Below are 21,820 nucleotides of genomic sequence, written 5' to 3'. Positions count from 1 at the left end.
TTCAACATTAAGTACCTAATCCGTGCAGTGTTATAGAAAAAATGTTTAAAGTAATGTTTTTTGTTGTTACTTTTAAATCCAGATTTGGACTTAAAGCCACCACTAAAATCAATTGGAAGCAATTTCTAACATCATTTCATGAGCCTCAGGGGTTGCAAGTTAGCAGTAAAGGTCCCCTGACAAAAAGAAATAGGTATGTAAAAAAAAAAAAAAGAACAAATTTTAGTTACACATATCATAATATGTAAAATATCAGAGAATATCTGTGTTACTTTTTCTGCATTTATTGAATGATCGATTAGTCTCCATTGAATAATTGCCAACTTTTATATAGTGATTTACTGTTTACAAATTTTTCTTATTAAAAACTGCCTTAAACTATAAGGTTGGTATAATTGTTATGTCAATTTCTAGATGAGAAACATAAGATGATACAATCTGAACTCCATCACCTGCTCAGAGTGTGGTGGAGACAGCTATGGACCACAAAGGCTCCAGGCATACAGGCCGCCACGGCAAGCACTGCTCCCTAGCTCTAAGCATATCCTTGTAACATTGTAGGTAAACGTGTATTTGTTAGGTGTTACATGGAAAGGAACAATATATGTTGATTTGTTTTCCAGCCACTGAGTGGCCCAGATATCATGGGTCATGGAGATTATTTGTCTATCATTATTTCTGTTTTCGTTTTAATATCTATTATAACCTCAGATTTGCAATACCAAATATCTTGTGATGGGGCCCCAAAATGTTTTTTAAAAAATTTAATAATATGAAATTTTAGAATTTAGCTTTCTGCTCTGAGAAGTATTTTATGTTGATGCGTATCCTGTATTCATTGCCCTCTATGAATCTTAAAGAAAAAAACAGGCTTTATAATCTTGGCACGTTCATTGAAAGTGCTGTGCTCTACTGTAAAGTAAAATATACCATGGAGTTAATTCCCATTTTGTGGGTCCTGTCCCTGTCTCGGGGATTTGTGAATATTTAATGAACTGCGCCTGTCAACAGCCTTGCAGGTAATCAGAGCGCTCCCTCTCTGCTCCAGAGCTGCAACCTCTGAGTTCATTCCTTATGTGAGGTTACTTCTGTTTCTTTATAATTTTCTTGTCCAATAGCACGTTGTCTAGAGAGGCTGTCAGAATTAAACTTAAAGTTTTATTTACTTTAAAACAGTGGTTCTTAAATGGGGACAATTTTTCCTCCCAGGAGATATCTGGCAATGTCACAGACATTTTTGGTTGTCACACTGAGGGTGGGGAAGCTACTGATGGGAGCTGATCGTAACCCCAAAAGACACAAACGCCATCTTCCTTAAGGTTGAAACCTCAGAAGATCAAAATCATGAAAATATAATTCTGAAAAAAAAATTAAAAATTATTTAGGCTGGCACGGTGACTCACGCCTGTAATCCCAGCACGTTGGGAGGCTGAGGTGGGTGGATCACCTGAGGTCAGGAGTTCGAGACCAGCCTGACCAACATGGAGAAACCCCATCTCTACTAAAATACAAAATTAGCCAGGCGTGGTGGCGCATGCCTGTAATCCCAGCTACTCGGGAGGCTGAGGCAGGAGAATTGCTTGAACCCGGGATGCAGAGGTTTGCAGTGAGCCGAGATCTCACCATTGCATTCCAGCCTGGGCAACAAGAGCAAAACTTCATCTCAAAAAAAAAATTGTTTTAAAAATATTTATTTACATTGTAAAAGGGGATTTATTTGAGAAACATAAAAACACAATAGAACACTTCAGAGGCCACTTTACACAAAAAATAGGCAAAAATGACACATATTTTCCAAGCATAAACACTCAGATATACTAGTGACCATCACATAGGTGTGACAGATATGAGCAGATGAACCATATTCCTAAAGAAATAGGTCAAAAAGTGAAACATATAAATGCATATCCCTATGGTGGGTAATCGCATGCACCCAGTTTCATAACTGCAGTCATTCAGAATACCGTGACAGATAACCTAAGTCTTTTGCAAGATCAATCAAAATCCGCGATGGGTCACCACTGCCTGTACAGTTGCCCAAAGAGCCAAGATCTTGAGAAATTTTATCTTTTACAAATGCAGTGAACAAAAATGACATCTCTTCATATACTGAGCGAGTTTCAGTGTTTGTACACGACACACACAATGCTCACACACTAAGGCAACGTTGTGATAATGCACTTTTGTGGAGTCAAATTTCCGATGTCCAAGGCAGCGGCAGAAAATGTCCCAGCTCCGAGGGAGAGCTATGTTCTCTCTGGGCTCCCAGCTGATTAGATGGTGCTCGCCAACACTGAGGGCAAATCTTCCCCCTGCACCCTCCCTGCCCCTACAGACCCACACACTAATCTCCAGAAACGCCCTCGCAGGCACACCCAACACAGTGCTTTACCAGGTTTCTAGGTGTGCCTTCATCCAGTCAAGTTGACACCTGAAATTAAGTCCACAAATCTACTCTCGGCAACTTGGTACCCAGAGGCATCTCCTTAAACCAAACTTAATTTCCAAATAACGACAATAGCAAGGTTGTAGTTCCACCTAACATGATGCAACTATGCTGTGTACAACTGAAAACACACAAATCCCTTGCCTAGAATTTGGCTTTGGGATTTTAATCTTTCGAGATTGTGCTTTTTGCGATTTTAGGCATTAGGGGCTTTAGAATTTAGAGATTTTGATCTTTTGGGAGTTCAACATTTGGGATTATGGCATTTGGGATTGCATCTTTCAGGATTAAGATCCAAACCTGCACTGATCTAGTGGGTGGAGGCCAGGGATGCTGCTCAACACTCTGCAGTGAGTCCCCACAGCAAAGAGCTCTCCAGCCCCTATGTCAGGGATACCCGGTGGATAAAATCTGCTGTAAAAAGCATCTCTTCATGCCAGTGCTGGCGGTCTATAGAAAAAGAAGGTTCTAACAAGTCATGTGAGGAGCTTAGACTCAGGAAGCCAGCATATGTTTCTGAAAAGTGGTGGTAGGCATAGGCTTATTGTTTCTGCACAAACAGAAGAAGCTAAGATGGCTGTATAGACGCAGCAACAAACACTCCCAAACAAATCTGAGAATGGTTCCACAGGTAAACTGACTGTCATTCATTGTTTCATGGGAAAGGTAGGATGGTCTAGTAGAACATCAGAAAAGAGAAGCACCCAATGGTATATTGTGATGAGATTCTGACAGTCTCCCTTTCTGAGCCAAGTCCACATTGAACTTGGTTTTGGTCTCCAGAGGGGGTAGTCCTGGCCTTCAGGAGCACACATGTACACTGACGGGCCCCGAGCTCAGGGATGAAAGAGGCCATAGAGGGAAAGGGGGCTCTGACAACGTAGGGCATCATGGTCATTGTCAACAGAAAGGGAGAGGCTGAGAAGGCTGCTGTCCTTGCAGTTCTAAATAGGGAACTTGTGCCCTCAGTTATCATGTGGATGAGACAGCTACAATGTGCTGCACACACAGGAGGGAGGGCTCCCAGCTTCCCAGCCACTGAGGTCTCAGCACTGGTCCATGGTCCCTTTATTGGTCTTGTTTGAGACCAAAACCACAGGTGTGCAAGACGGCCGATGAGTTGGTCTCGTGGGGAGAGGAGATGGTCCAGCAAGGCTCACCCTGCATTCGTGGTGTCTCTCTGGTCACAGTAACTGAGGTTCAGATGAGCCCCACAAATGCAGCACACTGTCAGGAAAAAGAGCCACCCACAGAGAAAGCTCTACTGTATTGTGGTAAGGGTGCTTGTTTCTTGCATTAAGAAAAGAACAAAGTTCAAGAACATAATCTTATTCCTGCTTTTCTCCTAATCCTCTTGTAGCATCAACTCTAGAAATGAATCTCGCAAGGAAAACATCATCACAAAGTTATTTAGACACACTGAAGATCGCTCTGCATCACTGAAGAAAGCATTACTGATAATCAACACTGTAAGATTTTGAAAGCCTTCTCTTGTGAAACACTCATTGTTTCTAAGAATGCAAACACTCAGAACGAGACCAATAACAACTCCATATTCGTTCATTTATCCATCCAACAAACACTTCTTGAGCCCCCGCTACATGCTGGGAATTATTCTGAGCACTTAGGGATAGAAGCCCCGACCTCAAGAGTTGAGTCTAGTTGGGAGGACGGACGATGGAAAATCAATTGCAATACAGTAACATAGGTGCCAGTTGTGATGGGCACAACGTGTGGCAAGGTCGTAATCGTTGCAGTGACTGCTCATCATTCACTGTTTAATTAACAAACAACCCAGACCTGGTGACCCTTCCCCACCCTAACCTAGAGTTGATCAGTTCATAACCAACTTATTGCCCAAAACGGGGGCATTTTCTTAGTGCCAAAATAGCCTACTTAATTTTTTAATTGTACTACAAAGAGAGGCTAATTCATGAATTTGCAACCTGCTTTTTCTCACGTTCACCATTAGCTCCTGTCTGACTTTAATATTGTTTTAGAAAGCAGCATTTGGATCCTTTTGATACGCAGCAACATTTACTAAGCACATTCGGTAATTGAAGCTCTAGTAAACAGTGAGGAGCAGGGTGAATTACTGTTTCTGAGACTCACACAGGACTGCGTACAGATGATTTCAGAGGCCAAAGGTGTCCCTTAGCTCAGCATCAGCCTCCTAGAACCTGCTGTGGAGGGAGTGTCTGGGAGTGGAGGGTGGTGCCCCAGGGAGAAGCCAGCACTGCCTGGGGGTGGCTTCCAGGTTTGCGGTTTGCTGTCTGTGGAGACCCCAGCGCCTGCCTCCGCCGCACTAGAACGCTATTGCATGGGATTTCCGAGCACAGTGTGGATTCAGGAACATGGGGTTCTTTGAATGAATCTTTACACCTATGTGACTTGGTCTCTCTGAATGAACAATAATGTTGAGTGCTTACTATGTGCCAGGCACCGTCTTAAATGATTCGGCGATATATACACTCACTAAATCCTCTTGACACCTTGGTGAGGCAAACATGATTATGATCTCCATCTGACAGATGAGGAAAGGAGGCCTGTGTGCTAAGTAACCCGCCTGAGGCTACCCAGATAGTGGTGTTGGAGGCCACCAGGCTCTAGAGCAGCCACACTCCAGCACTGGTCAGGGCTGCCCAGGACCCTGCTGGCTGAGCCGCGTGGGAAAAGATAAACGAGGCCTTTGTGCGTTACCCACCCCCACTCAGGTTCTAATAGTATGCTGAAGAAGTAATTTAATTAAAAATAGGGAAACCTTCATTTCCTTTAATGGAGGACTATACAATAATGCTAATCACTCCAACTATTAGACTGTTTAAAAGTCATTGTTGTGCTATTCAACTTGAGATCAATAAACAGACAGTGTAGGTTAAGAATTGAGTACGTAGTCCATGCTGGGCCCCCGTGCTGGGCACTTAGGCTAAGCACACAAATGATTAATGCTAACTCCTTGCCGATAAGCTCACACTCTAGGGTATCACATCATGGCATTAACAATCAGATGCCTTACAGTTACATAGTGCATGGTTTCAGAGTGAGATTCCCCTCCCCTCCCATCCCCCCACCATGCACCCCACTACGGAGGGGACTAGGTAAGAAGGAGAATAAGGGTGGGAGCCAGGAGTGGGCAGGGCTGGGCGTTTTGCCTGGCTGCTCAGGGCAGTCATGGGAAACAAGTCTCTCTCCTGCTATAGAGAGGGATGCAGAATGTTTAAAAGACTGCTTTAGATCCACGCCCAGGCATGCATCCCATTTGCTATATGTGCTGCCTCCAGATGCTGCCACCAACTCTGCAAGTGGACCCAACTGCTGTGATCACTTACATTTAAATCAGGTGTGGCTTACTTCCTCTCAGTCATCCAGAAGCAATTTACATCCTGCCTTTTTACCTAGTCTTGATATTGTTATTTGTAGCTGACATGATTTAGTTAATAGAAAGTCCAACAGAATCTTCCCAGAAAACATTAGAATTAATAATAGGATTTAGAAGGTCATGGGATACAAAGTCAATACACAAAGACCAACAATATTTCTATAAACTGCAATAAACTATTAGAAAAAGATGAATTTTTAAAATATTATTTCTAATAACATTTTAAAAAATCAAATACATAGAAATATGTCTTACAAAAACATGCAAATTCTCCACATTGAAGACTACAATGATTGCTTAGAAATAATGCCATTCCTTCACAAACTTTCAGAAAATACAGGAGGAAGGAACACTTCCAGACTCATTCTCTGAGGCCAGTATTACCCTGATACCAAAACCAAGCAAAGGCATCACAAGAAAAGAACCACAGGCCAATATCCTTTGTGACTATAGTTGCAAAAATTCTCAACAAAATATTAGCAAACCGAATCCAGCAACACATGACAAAGCTTAAGTGCTGTGACCACATGGGATTTATCCCAGGATTGCAAAGTTGGTTTAACTTCCCCCAAAATCAATAGCATATGCAACATTAGTAGAGTGAGGAACAGAACTACGTGATTATCTCAATAGATGCAAAAACAGTATTTGAAAAATCCAACACCTGTTTATGATAATAACTTTCCACAAATTAGAACAGAAGAGAAATACCTTCACCTGATAAAGGGAATTTACAACAAACCCATAGCCAGCAGCACAGTTAATGGTAAAAGACTGAACTCCTTCCTCCTAAGATCAGGGACAGCACGAGAATGTCAGCTCTCACTGCTTCTAGTCAACACTGTGCTAGAGTTCTGGACAGTCCAATCGAGAAAGAAAAAGAAATAAAAGGCATCAAGATTGAAAAGGAAGAAGTAAAACTGTCTTTGTACACAGACGATACAATCTTGTGTGTAGAAAATTCTAAGGAATTTGTGCATGTGTGCATACATACTGCTAGAACTAATAAATGAATTTATAAGGTTGCGGAAATAAAAGATTAACATACAAAAATCAGTTATATTTCTATAAACTAGCTATGAGCAATCTGAAAAGGAACTTCTGAAAGCAATTCCATTTACAATAGCATCAAAAAGAATAAAATACCTAGGAATAAATTTATCAAAAGACGTGCCAGATTTTTATACTGAAAATTACAAAACATTGTTAAAGGAAAGTAAAGAATATGAAAATAAAATACATTCCATATTTATAGATCGGAGACAATATTATTAAGATGACAGTTCTCTCCAAATTGCTTTATAGATTCAGTGCAAACCCTATCAACATCCCAGCTGGCTTTTTTTTTTCTTTTTTTTTTTGCTTTTGAAAAGCTGTCTGAAAATTCATATGGAAATACAAAGGTGGAAGAACAGCCAAAATAATCTTGGAAAAGAAGAACAAAGTTAGAATACTTACACTTCCAGAATTTGAATCTTAGTGCAAAGCTATAGTAGTAAAGACTGTGTGATACTGGTTTGAAGACCTACATACAGATCAATGGAACAGAGTTGAGAGTTCAAAAATAAACCCTTACGTTTATGGTCCATTTATTTTTGACAAATTCAGTGGGGGAAAGGAAAATATCTGTTAAAATGTTAAGAGGACAATTGGATATCCATATGCAAAAAGATGAATTCAGTCCCTTACCTCTTACACCATACACAAATAGATCTAAATATAAAAGCTAAACTCATAAAACTCTTAGAAGAAAAACATATATAAATCTTTGTGACCTTGTGTTAGGCAAACATTTCTTAATGACACCAAAGTATAACCCATAAAAGAAACAAATTGATACACTGGACTTTATCAAAATTAAATTTCATGCTTCAAAAGATACCTTTAAGAAAGTGAAAAGACAAGCCACAGACTGGGAGAAGATATATGCAAATCATATATCTGGTAAAGGACTTGTATCTAGAATATACAAGTACTTTTAGAACTCAATAAGAAGACAACCTAATTTTTTAAATGGGTAAAATATATTAATAGACATTTTACCCAAGAAGATCTGTGAACAGCCAATACAGTCTCTTATGAACCCGTGAAAAGATACTTGACAGTATTGGTCACTAGAGAAACTCAAAGCCACGAGATACCACTTCTCACCCTCTAGGATGGCTATAATCAAAAAGACAAACAATAATAAGTGTTGACAAGGATATGTGGAGATACTGGAACTCTCATACTGCTAGTGAAAATGCAAAATGGCACAGCCACTGTGGAAAACAGCATGGCCGTTTCTATAAAAATTAAATGTGACTTATAGAACCCAGCAATTCCACTCCTAAGTATCTGCCCCAGAGAAATAAAAACATGTCCACACAAAGACTTGTGAGCAAATGTTCGTAACAACATTATTCACAATTTCCAAACTGGAAACAATCCAAATGTCCATCAACTTGTAACAAAATAAACAAAATCTGGCAATGTAATGCCCGATTGGGAATAAAAAGGAGCAAAATACTGATATATGCTACAACATGGATGAGCCTCAAAAACACTATGTTAGGAGAAAGAAGCCAGATGCAGGAAACCATGTATTTATGATTCTATTTACATGAAATATTCAGAAAAAGGCAAATATCTAGAGACAGAAAATGGAGTCATTGCCTTAGGCTGGGGCAAGAAATGGGGAGAGACTGCAAATGTGCACGAGATTTCTTCTGGGGGTGCTGAAACTATTCTAGAATTAGATCCTTGTGATGGTTACACAATGCTTTAAATGTATTAAAGTAACTTAAAGTTTAGCTGTCAGTGATTTCTATTTAGACATTAAAGAATTGATTATGACTCTCAAAAGAAAAGGTAAGCATGCATATATCCCCTAAAGTACTTAATTTACCCCTCAAGAGAACCTTATATTCTTTTCAGATTTTGGACCCCCAAATAATAGTTGACATTTGCACACTGCTTTATTGCTTACTTAATAAATCCTTTTGTCACGTTAATATTCACTGTCTCCGTATGAGGTAAGGGTTCTTTATTTACCCTGTCTTTCCAAGAAACAGTATCTCTCAATTTTGGTGTTCAGTCTACTTATTGATAAATTTTTATTCTGGGGGAAGAAATTTTTTCTCACGGTATTTTGCTCATAATATGTTTTCTTTATGCAGCATGGCTGAAATTTTTCTAGCAAAGTAGTTGTCCATTTATGTAATGGATGAGACTGTTGGTGGAGAAAACACTCATAATTTATTCTTACTAAATTGGCAAACTGTAATTGAACTGTTGGGAAGTTTTGTGCCCCATGTGGTTGAACCCCCAGCTCTCTGGTGGGGTAGGGAAGTGAGGAGCTGTTCAAGCCATTCAAGCCCCTGGGGAAGGGAGTCAACCTGAGCTTGAGAAATGGGCCTCATTGCTCACCCAAAGCCATGTCCTGATAGAGAACATTGTAGGAACTGCACCTGGAAAGTTCTAGCATTCCCCCTACACACACACACACACACACACACACACACACACACACACACACAGTGCTCATGTTATGTAAGGATCATCAATCGATGTATTTGCATTTCCAGTCATAATTCTATTTGGCCAAAGCTCGCTCTTTATTAAATGATGCTAAACATACATAACACTTTTTCTTCCTTTTTTTTTTTTTTTCAAAAATTCCCTTATATACACTCTGATGCTCAGAAACCCGATGGACCGATAACAAGAGAAGAATTTCGATATATTCTAAATTGCGTGGCTGTAAAACTAAGCGATTCAGAATTCAAAGAACTAATGCAAATGCTTGACCCTGGGGACACTGGAGTGGTCAACACCAGCATGTTTATTGATCTGATTGAAGAGAACTGTAGGGTGAGTTTTGTAACAACTTCCTGTTTGGTTTTCTCTTTATGTTGGGAAATTTCAGTATTCCTAATAAGAGATGCAAGTGAAATATGGTTTAAATAAATTAACGACTTTACAATTTTCAACTCAATCATTTTAAGTAAGGGTCAAGTGTTTAAGCACTGTTTGATTTTAACTTTTAGTTTCTGAATCTTAAAAAAGGATGGTAATTGACATTTCTGAAAACCCATCCCTGAACGAGAGCCCTTTATATACAGGATGTAACTGGCGCCACCTCAACAGCACTCCTCTTGCAGCCATGTGTTATTTATTTATTTATTTTTGTTGTTCTTGTTTTTTTCTTGAGATGGAGTCTCTCTCCGTCGAGTCTCTCTCTGTTGCCCAGGCTGGAGTGCAGTGGCATGATCTCGGCTCACTGCAGCCTCCACCTTCCAGGTTCAAGCAATTCTCCTGCCTCAGCCTCCCAAGTAGCTGGGACTACAGGCACGTGCTGCTACGCCCGGGTAATTTTTGTGTTTTTAGTAGAGACAGGGTTTCACCATGTTGGCCAGGCTGGTCTTGATCTCCTGACCTCGTGATCCACTTGCCTCGGCCTCCCAAACTGCTGGGATTACAGGCGTGAGCCACCGCGCCTGGCCACAGCCATGTCTTTTAAAGGAGTATTTGTGAGTGACTACTCTGGTTCTCATTCATGTTTTTAGAGTTTCGTACCCTATGTTGGTTCAACTTTAAAAAAATAACTGCTTATTGCCTCTAGTGACTAGCATTTGCCTTTAGCATTTGCTTCTTTTGACTGAAAAGTTGACAGTTTTATTATTAGAAATGTTTCTATAACTGTAATAGCTATTAGCATTTAAAAATTTTTAAGAACTTTATCAATTTCAGATAGTGCATGCAATAGGTTTTAACAGATTCTTGTTGAAATGTTTTTTAAAAAGCTTCTTTTAACAGGTACAAATTAGCTTTTAATTTTAGATTTATGACGTTGGCATCCCTATGAATCAAAATCAAACCAGTAATATCATGAGATGCACTATTTCCCTAAAGGTGATGTTTCTACTGAATGGATCTGAATGGGGTGCCTTGCTTTAGGGAAAGCTTTAAGATGGTTTAGCTGAAGCCAGCTGCATTCTATTCTGATGGTTTCTGTGCAAAATGCAATTTATTCATCATCAATAAATCCTTTCCATCTGTCGTGGTTTTGGATCATGGTCTTGGGAAGAGTTTATGGCATACTTCTTGGTTTAAAATGGGACAGTTTATTGGAGCGAAAGTGTCATATTTAAATTACCTCCTCTTGGTACATGTAGACATTTTCTACCAACATTTTGGAGGTAATTTTAATAGGCCATAATACATAACTTATTCAAATGTTTTGTGATTACACAAGTAACAGAAATTCATTGTAGATTAGAAAATATGCCAAACTACAAAGGTGAAAATAATGATAAAAATCCCAAATCCCAACACTCAGCGATAGTTACACAGTTAAAATTTTGATAAATTTTCTTCCACTCTTTGTGTGTGGGTGGGCACATTTTTTTGTTTACATGGTTGAACTCATTCTTTTTTTTTTTTTTTTTTTTGAGACGGAGTCTTGCTCTGTCGCCCAGGCTGGAGTGCAGTGGCATGATCTCGGTTCACTGCAACCTCCCTGCCTCCTGGGTTCAAGCAATTCTCCTGCCTCAGCCTCCCAAGTAGCTGGGACTACAGGCGCCTACCACCACGCCTGGCTAATTTTTTGTATGTTTAGTAGAGACGGGGTTTCACCATGTTAGCCAGGATGGTCTCGATCTCCTGACCTTGTGATCTGCCCGCCTCGGCCTCCCAAGGTGCTGGGATTACAGGCTTGAGCCACCGCGCCTGGCCTGAACTCATTTTTGTATGACTTTGTATATTCCATTTTTTCAGCTTCACGTTATATGATGAGCCTTTCCCCCTCACCCCACATCATTAAAAACTCATCATAAATAAGATTTTCAGTGGTATCTAAGAGTGTTCTGTGCATGTCCTTGTCACTGGGGCAGTTGGGCTGTGTCTCTACTTACTTACATTATGCTGGACATCTTTGTGCACAGATCTCCATTCATATCTAAATATTTCCTTAGAATAGATTTTAGAAGTAGAAATACTGGCCCAAAACGTGTGGGCATTTTTATGTTGCTGGATATATATATATCCAGACATACTGTATATAGAGTTATATTATAATATATAATTACATCATACATTACATATTATTATATTTTTACAATTACATTAATTAATTACATCTTGGTACCTGCTTTTTTGCATCACTTTATGATTATTTAGTATCTATTTCTAGAAATGGAATTATTATATATTATACTTTATATAACAATAATTGAATTATGTATAATATATTATATATCAGATATATAATTATCATATAAATATACTATATCTGGATATATATATAGACATTTGTACACTGCTTTATTGCTTACTTAATAAATCCTATATATTATATTAAATCCTATATTATATAATATTACATATTATATTATATTATATATTATATCATATATTATATTATACTATATTATATTATAATCCTATATTATATTATATATTATAAATCCTATATTATATTATATATTATAGTATAATGTACTATATTATATTATATATTATAATATAATATACTATAATATATAATTATTCTATATAATAATTATATTATAGCATAATATATACACATAATATATAATAACAGTTATATATACATAGTTATATGATATATATTATATATTACAAATTAGCTATATTATATATTAACTATATTACTATATTATAATTTAGTTATAATATATATAAAATTCCTTTATGCATTCTTAAGGCCTTGTGATCTATTTTGCTAGACAGTGGGTTGGAATAGGCTGACAGTTGGTGTTGGCTGTACCCCGTACCCGTCCTGCATAGGTAGTAGATGCGTGTGTGAACCTGTGTACCCAGGCCATGTATGTGGCTTGTGGAAGCCTGAGTGTATGCCTTGACTCAGTTTACTGCCAGTGCTTCAGAGTCAGATCAAGCCTGGTGGCCACGGAATCAAGTGAGCAGCCGGCCAGGGTAGGAGCTTGTGCACCTGCGGTCGACTCTTGCCTCCACCCCTTATTAGCTGTGACCTGGTGCAAATAATTTACCTCTCTAAGACTCATTTCTTTACCTGTAAAACCAGGTTGATTATGGTACCACCTTGTAAGGTTGTTAAGGGAATTTAACAGGATAATGCACATAAAATGTTAAGAATCCGTTTTCTTTAAAAACAAAACGTAGACACGTAAGCAATCCCTTCTCTACGTGGCAAGTGGTGTGATCTTTGTCTAGTATAAAACAGATCATGCCTGTCTTCACGCCTTCACCTTTCCAGTGGCTTTCTGGGAAGGCCTCCTTATCCAGTTCCTCAGGCTCCCTGGCTGCCCCTCCCAGGCCTTGGCCTGTGCTGCATCTGCTACCTGGGATTCCTTCCAGTTCCTCGTGACCCAGGTTACCATCTCCAGAGCTCAGCACCCCCGGAGCCTGCGCAGGGACCCTCCCAGCCTCAGAGTCACATTTGTGGCCTGATGTGGTCCTGTCTCCACAAAGGCAGAGACCTTTCTGTTATCACTGCCCATTGTACTATAGGGGATAGGCAGTGTCAGCCACACTCACACAATCTATTGAATGAATGAATAAACATGAATGAAGGAATTGGAAAAATTAGAAAACATAGATGTGCAATAGGCGAAAATAAAAGTCACCACTAATTCTAACACCAAAGCATTGTTATTTGCTGTTATACTTTGCTGTATATTCTTCCAAATCCACATACATGCATACCCATACTTCTGTTTTTTAAAAACAGCTTTATTGAGGTGTAATTGATATTCAAAAACTGTACATATTTAATATATGCAGTTTGATGAGTTTGGACACACACTTCTGTAGATTGTAGCTATTTTATTTAAAAGCAAGACCATACAATGACTTTTTTTTTTTTTTTGAGACGGAGTCTTGCTGTGTCACCCAGGCTGGAGTGCAGTGGCGCGATCTCGGCTCACTGCAAGCTCTGCCTCCCAGGTTCACGCCACATATAATGACGTTTTAGTCTATATTGTCACTTATTAACATACTGTTAACACTTAACGTCAATAAAAGTTCTGCTATCTAATTTTATTTTATTTATTTTAGAGACAGAGTCTCACTCTATTGCTCAGGCTGGAGTGCAGTGACATGACCTCGGCTCACTGCAACCTCAGCCTCCTGGGTTCAAATGATTCTCCTGCGACAGCCTCCCGAGTAGCTGGGATTATAGGCGCACACCACCACACCCAGCTAATTTTTGTATTTTTAGTAGAGACGGGGTTGGTTTCACCATGTTGGCCAGGCTAGTCTCGAACTCCTGACCTCAGGTGTTCCGCCCACTTTGGCCTCCCAAAGTGTTGGGATTACAGGCTTGAGCCACTGTGCCTGGCCTGCTATCTAATTTTAAAATATACTAAATAACTGTTATAATTTGGATGTTCATTTATTTTTTATTTTTAAAATTTTGCTGCAATGAACATCTTGGCACTTGCTTTTTTGTATCACTCTATGTAATTATTTCTTTAGTTATAAATTTTAAGAAATGGAATTATTGGGTCAAAGAATATGTTTTATCCTATTACTATTTTAATAATTTTTAAAGAGAATGATATGTATAAAGTACAGAATGCAAAGGACACAAGAGGGGATGGAGTGAAAGGAAGTTTTTTTTTCTCCACCAGTCCCTAGCTACCGGTTCTCTTCCCCAGCGGCAGCCTTCATTGCTGTAGAGTCTGTAAATTATCAAATTGTCAAATAGTATCGAAATGTACCTTGAGACAAAAATACCTTCCAGAAAGTTAGATCAGTTTACACTCCCACCATTTCTGAAACCCCCACCTGTGCAGGTAATTTGCTTACTTTTGCGTTTTCGCCATTCTGATAGGCAAAAATACCATCTCGTTATTCTTCTACTTTGCATTTATTTAATTTCTAGGTGATGGGTTTTTTTGTGTGTTTATTGTACTTTTCTTTAAGTGAAAGTTAAATGCTATTTTTTTTTAACTTTTATTTTAAGTTCAGGGGTACAAATGCGGGTTTGTTACACAGGTAAACTTGTGTCATGGGGGTTTATTGTACAGATTATTTCATCACCCAAGTATTAAGCCTAGTACCCATTAGTTATTATATTTTTCCTGATCCTCTCTCTCCTCCCAACCTCCATCCTCATTCTCCTGAGGGTGAAAATTCTCTTGTTCTCCGATAGGCCCCAGTGTGCATTGTTCTCCTCTATGTGTCCATGAGTTCTCATCATTTAGCTCCCACTTATGAGTGAGAACCTGTGGTATTTGGTTTTCTGTTCCTGTGTTAGCTTGCTAAGGATAATGGCCTCCAGCTCCGTCTATGTCCCTGCAAAAGATATGATCTCATTCTTTTTATGGCTGCATAGTATTTCAAGTTAAGTGTTATAATCCTTACTTTCAGATGGGTATTAGAGGGCAAGCTCCGTTGTTCAAGGTCTCAAAGCTAATGGCTAATTAGGGACAGAGCTAGGATTCCAGTCCAGGTCCACCTGCCTCCAAAGCTCCTAATGACTTTCATGAGTGGTATTTATTTATATACTTTCTCTTTCCCAATTAGATGAGAAAGACATCTCCCTGTACAGATGCTAAGACACCTTTCCTCCTGGCCTGGGATTCAGTAAGTAACACTTGCCTTCTTTGTGTGGATGCCTTCCTATATGGTTTGAGGTTACTGTTACAAGAGGTTACAGATGTATGGCTTAGGAAATATGTTTGTTTTTTAATGTTAGGTGGAAGAAATTGTTCATGATACAATTACTAGGAACCTACAAGCTTTTTATAACATGCTACGCTCATATGACCTTGGAGACACAGGGCGCATTGGCCGAAATAATTTCAAGAAAATCATGCACGTCTTCTGTCCATTTTTAACGAATGCACATTTCATAAAGTAAGTTTTTTGTAACAAAATTAATTCATGTCGTGTTTTTCATCAGGCCTGTTCCATAATTCTAAACCTTTTCTGTGTGTTTTTGAAATATTAATAGGTAGTATTGACAATAACTGCTATTTACTGAGTCCTTGCTTAGCACTGGACATTGCTTAAGAGTTTGACATGCATTATATGATATAGTCCTTATCACAGCCATGTAAGGTAGCTAACATTATTCCTTTCTATGGACAAAGAAACAGAGGTCTGGAGAAGTTAAATACTCACTCCAACTCACACAGCTGGTGAGTTGTGAGGCCTGAGTTCCCTCCTGGGTCTCTATGATTCCTGAGCTCTCTTTTTCCTTCATTTCTTGCAAGCAAATATCTCTCCTTTGCTTTTTAGTAATATCTTGTATTGTTCAAGAAGCAAAGATTTCATCTCAACTCTTGTGGAACTGAGACATTTTGTGCGTGTGAGTTGCAACAGTTAAATATGTTGCATTCTGATAGAGCAAGAGTTTCATGTCGTTTTAAAACCACAATTATCAAATATTGATAACTGAGCAAATAATGATACACAATCAACTCATGGAGAAACCCCATCTCTACTAAAAATACAAAATTAAGCCAGGCATGGTGGCACCTGCTTATAATCCCAGCTACTTGGGAGGCTGAGGCAGGAGAATCACTTGAACCCGGGAAGCGGAGGTTGCAGTGAGCCGAGATTGCCCCATCGCACTCCAGCCTGGGCAACTAGAGCAAAACTCCATCTCAAAACAAAAAACAAAAAACAAAAACAGAAGCCATCCAACCAAACAAACAAAAAAACCACTTTGCACTCCCACTGCCATTAGGAACCATGCAGATGGTTCACAGGCCCTCCACGAGCCTCTCACCTCTCAGGAGCTGAGACTGTGCAGCCGGGCTGCCTGGGTTGAATCAGCTCCAAACCTGGGCAAGTGACTTAACCTCTCCGAGCCTCTATTTCTTCATCCAGATATTTCTTACTAGAGTTGTGATAAGGATCAAATGAGATCTTATACACAAAGCCTTACTACCTCAGGGCCAAGCATATGGTGAGGTCTCAGCCAGTGTTTGCTGCTGCCGCTGCTGCTGCTGCTGCTGCTGCTTCTGGTCTCAGCTCCAGCTATGTTGACCTGCTTTCCACTCCTTGAAAACACTGGGCCCTCTCTTGCCCCTGGACTTTCAGACCATCTTTCCTTCTGTTCCAAGTGAACAGTCTCTCCCAGCTGACCAAAGTTCAGTGAGGTAGGCGTTGTTCTGGTTTGTTCACAGTTGTGGCAACAGTAGTTAGCACAGTGCTTCATACATAGCCACATGAATATTTATGGGAGCGATTATAATACTAGTGAGCACTTATTGAGCAAAGTATGGCTTCAGAGCTCATGCTCAGCCCCCAGCTATATGCAGATCCTCATAACGACACCATAGTACTGTTATTACAGCTGCGATTTATTAAGCACATATACACAGAGCATGTCAGCCCCAGTGCTAACAGCTTTATGCGGATTCTCCCACTTGATCATTACAGCAGTCCTTGGTACTTTTATTATCTGCATTTCATAGATAAGGAAACTGAGGCAGAGCAAAGGTAGGGAATGTGCCCTGGGTCAGTGGTTCTCAGCACTTTTGGTCTCGGGACACTTTTATACTCTGAAGAATTGACAACCCCAAAGGTGTTTCTCATATGGAGTATGTCATTATGTACTGTATCAGAAATTAAAACTGAGACATTTTTAAAGTGTCATTGCAGAAACAAGTGTACTTGCTGTGCTTTCATATAGGCTCAGGGAAAACTTTGGAGTTTCAAAATAGTGGTTTGTTGGACAATAATGAGGTTACAGCAGTTATAGCAAGTGTAACTGAAGGTCTCTAGCAGAGAGCCTGGTAGAAAGGCTATAAAGAAACTGAGTTAATCACTGAAAACCTACCCCTAGTCCCTCATTTACACCCTAAGCCTACAACCTTAAAAATGTTAGAAAACACAATCTACACAAGAATACATTTTATTTGTGGTCAGAGTGAGGACATGATCACACATGTTGCCTCTGATGGACTCGACTCTACATGCATAAAAGAATCGAGTGAAGAAGGCAAATCACACCTCAGTGTTAATAGAAAACTAGTTCTGGCCTCGCCGATGCTCTGGAAGTGTCCTCAGACCACACTTTGTGAGCCCCTGCCTTCAGTCATATAATTTTTTATAATTCTTTTTTTACATTTACTGTATCTGCATTGTGGTATACTTTATATACAATACGCTGCACACATTTAAATGATACAATATGATGAAATTCATCATATGTCAATATCCATAAAACCATCACAAGATATCAATCAAGATATCAAATATTTCGCCACCCCAAAAATCTTCCATATGCCCTTTAGCAATTCATCATCACTCCCTCCTCCCACCTCCACGAAACCACTGATAGCTCTCTTTCATGATAGATTACTTTATGTTTTCTAGAACTTTATGTAAATGGAAGCACACAAGATATTCTCTTTTTTGTCTGGCTTTATTCACCAAGCATAACAATTTTGTGATTCATTCATTTTGTTTTATATATACCAACAGTTCTTTCCTTTTCACTGCTGAGTAGTATTCCATTGAATGGGTTTACCATAGTTTGTGTATACATTCATCTCTTGATAGGCATATGGTTTGTTTCTAGTTTCTAGCTATTACCAATAAAGCTGTATATGTAATGTTTGGCTGTTACAAATAAAGCTGTATATATTTGTGTAGACACACATTTTCATTTCTCTTTGGTAAATGCCTAAGAATGGAGTGGTTGTACCATTTTACATTCCCACCAGCAGTGGATGAAAGTTGTAGTTACTTTCATCTTCACCAACACTTGGCAGGGTCAGTCTTTTCCGTTTTAATTACTCTACTGAGTGTGTTTTAACTATTTTTTAAAATTCAGACTCTGCAGTAAGATTCAGGACATTGGTTCAGGAAGAATCCTTTACAAGAAACTTTTGGCACGCATAGGAATTGATGGCCCACCCACTGTCTCTCCAGTTCTTGTTCCAAAGGATCAGCTGTTACATGAACATTTACAAAAAGATGAACAGCAGCAGCCAGATCTTTCTGAGAGGTAAAATTAAGCAAAATGAATGCACATATCAAAACCACAGTGTCTGTCATGGAATAGGTATTTAGTAACTATTTGTCAACTGAGTATTTTAATATTTCATTTTATAAATAAGAAAGATGGCACACTAGAAAGACAGTAATTAGAGTCAGGGAATTTTAGAGCAAGCAGAGATCTTAGGAATTATTGAATTTACCTTTTAAATTTAGAAATGAAAACACTGATGTCTGAGAGGTTTGGGGACTTGGCTCACAAACTTAGTGGCTGGCCTGGGTCAAGAACCTGGGACTCCTGACTCCCAGGGACAATCTGTAACTTCTCTATTACATACCTGCATTCACATTTACTCTCTTCCAGAAACTTAGATTCCTTGCCACTATTTAATATTTATTGCAACACACATCCATTAAACCAGTTAACATTTTTTAATATGAATGATAGAATGATTAAACTGATTTCCAAATTGAATTGTAACAATAAAACATACTTAGTAAATCTATAAAAAATTAGCCTGATGAATATTCTAGCTCTTCTTCATTTTAAAAATACAGGTTTAGTTTAATGAAAAGATATTATTCTAACTTGCTCATTCATTGCTTATAATAAATTCATAATGAAAGGTAAAATGTAGAACTATTCAGCAGACTTCACTTTGTCATAGCCCTTTTAAAAAGTTCTTAAGTAAAGAGCAATGGGAATATTTTAATGATATGCTAATTAAATTTGAATACCTGGGCTTTTCAGTAGCAGCAGCTTTATAAATGGGCATAAAGATGGTATTTTAAGAGACGGGTTAAATATTCCATGATAAGATATGTTTGCTTCCTAAAACTGGTGAAAGAAGCAATGGCAATTAAACATTTCATAAAATGTAGCTTTCCCAGAGAGCTCTTAAAAATCAGGAGACGCAGCGGGGAAGGAATAGAGGTCCATTCTCCATGACTGTCTCAGGGCTGTTTTTTCCCCAAAAATATGGGGCCCAAGAGACTTCCAGAGAGCTGAGGAAATAGCTGTCCTCCGAACACCCACGCCCACATGCTCAGACACATCCACGCTGAGACTCACAGAACAGCACATTCAATTTGTATTTTATAAATCAAGCCGATTTGTGGAGTAACTGTGGACTTCCCTTCATTTCCGTGGATGTTTGATGACTTCCTTGATCTAGTTACCACAAAACAGCCTATTTCTTTCATTTAAAGCTTTCTAATGGGCTCTGACTTTTAATTTTTCCACTTCACAAAAAATATCCTTTTTCAACCCTGTGTGCCCGGTCACATGCCACCTTCGGCCAGCTCAAAGCATAACTGAAAATCTCGAGGACCATAATATTCTCTCCCTGCAAGTTCCCCAGTCCCCAGCCTGCCACTGTACATGGGCTTTCACTTGGACACTGTGCTGGGGACCTCCAGTTCTGGCCCTGGAACCTACCAGCCAGGGGAGGGTAAGAAGCCCCCTGAGTCACTCCACCCTTCCCAGCTAGTGAACCGAGGATGGGAAACCTTCTTACTGTCATGGGTTACATGGAAATAGATGCGGTCTGGAGGAAGCACCCTGCCTGTGTCAGTTGACACTGGGTTTAAATGCCTGCTTGTGATTTTAGAACCAAGCTCACGGAGGATAAAACCACCCTGACCGAGAAGATGACCACAGAAGAAGTGATTGAAAAATTCAAAAAGTGTATACAGCAGCAGGACCCGGCATTCAAAAAACGATTTCTTGACTTCAGCAAGGAGCCTAATGGAAAAATTAACGTGCATGACTTTAAGAAGGTAGGAGAATGGGTTTCTCTTTGTTTCTATCCTGCAGAAGTTCGGTTGTTTTCTTATACTAACGTACTTTAAAGGACAATGGCTTATCCCAGGACGCAGCAGATCCATTTCTAGGCATCTTTCAACAATGTAAAAGGATTTTTTTTTTTTGGCCAAAAAATTGTCATTGGCACACTTGTTAGAGAATACTTTCAATATGGATGTGGCCAGCTTTTGATATTTAAACTTTTACATATCAGAAGCATTTATTGATGCGGTTTGGCTATCTGCTGCATACCTGGCACTGTGCATCATGGGGCAGCCTGCGGGTGAGAGTACAAAGCCACTCGGCCCCTGCCTGCCAGTGGAGAGTTTCCAATCACAGAGCTATGGTTTGTTCCTCTAGAATGAAAAAAAAAAAAAAAAAAAAAACAATCTGGCAGTGAAATATGGGAAACTCAGAGTGCTGATTTGCATGTGCTTATGGGAACTGGTGAGTTTCTGCCAGAAAGGGCTCAGCTTGAAGGGTTCTGCATAGACTTCTCAGGAATTAATTTAAATGATTGCTTAAAATTCCTATTACGATCCCTCTAGCTAATCATCCTCAGCTATTTTTAAGGAAAGCATTTCAGTTAATATGTAGCAGTGTCCATGTGGACAAATTTAGAAGAAGGCAATGAAATATATTTCCAAGAAGAGAATAATTACATTAGTGGCCCCTTCATCCGGTGCCTGCCCCACTGCCGGACATTGGAATGGGCTTTTTATGGGTCTTATTTCTAAGCCTCCAGAATGCAGCATCATGGAGGAGCATGGACTGGAGGACGGAGCAGGGCTAGAGGCACAGAAATGGGATTAGGTAGCTACTGAAATAGTCCAGACCCTCTCCCCTCCCCAGCCAGAACAAGACAAGACGTGGAGGGTCCTTTGTTGTATGAGCATATGGGGAGAGCCAGGAGAATAGATTCAAGAAAGACTCAGAAATAAGGAGTTGAGGATAGGAAATGAGGGATAGGACATAAGACATAAGGCAATAGGCTAGGTGTGGTAGCTCACACCTGTAATCCCAGAACTTTGGGAGGCCAAGGCAGGTGGATCACGTGAGGTCAGGAGTTCAAGACCAGCCTAGCCAACGTGGCGAAACCCCATCTCTACTAAAAATACGAAAATTAGCCAGGTGTGGTCACGCATGCCTGTAATCCCAGCTACTCAGGAGGCTGAGGCAGGAGAATTGCTGGAACCCAGGAGGTGGAACTTGCAGTGAGCTGAGATCGTGCCACTGCACTCCAGCCTGGGTG

The 21,820-nt window shown here is 39.5% G+C and overlaps 1 protein-coding gene across 2 annotated transcripts in view; it reads left to right on the top strand.

Moving 5' to 3' along the window:
* Positions 1–21,820, top strand: part of EFCAB6 (EF-hand calcium binding domain 6) — a 293,210-nt gene that overhangs the window by 126,755 nt on the left and 144,635 nt on the right. For both annotated transcript variants that reach the window (XM_055105420.2, XM_055105421.2), the window contains exons 12-18: positions 83–193; positions 3,807–3,915; positions 9,510–9,677; positions 15,336–15,395; positions 15,508–15,668; positions 18,601–18,774; positions 20,375–20,543. In XM_055105420.2, the coding sequence (XP_054961395.2) occupies positions 83–193; positions 3,807–3,915; positions 9,510–9,677; positions 15,336–15,395; positions 15,508–15,668; positions 18,601–18,774; positions 20,375–20,543 (952 nt within the window). The remainder of the gene's footprint in view (positions 1–82; positions 194–3,806; positions 3,916–9,509; positions 9,678–15,335; positions 15,396–15,507; positions 15,669–18,600; positions 18,775–20,374; positions 20,544–21,820) is intronic.

This window comes from Pan paniscus, chromosome 23, assembly GCF_029289425.2.
Source record: "Pan paniscus chromosome 23, NHGRI_mPanPan1-v2.0_pri, whole genome shotgun sequence".
Classification (NCBI taxonomy): Eukaryota; Metazoa; Chordata; class Mammalia; order Primates; family Hominidae; genus Pan; species Pan paniscus.
This window is presented reverse-complemented; position numbering and strand designations above follow the sequence as displayed.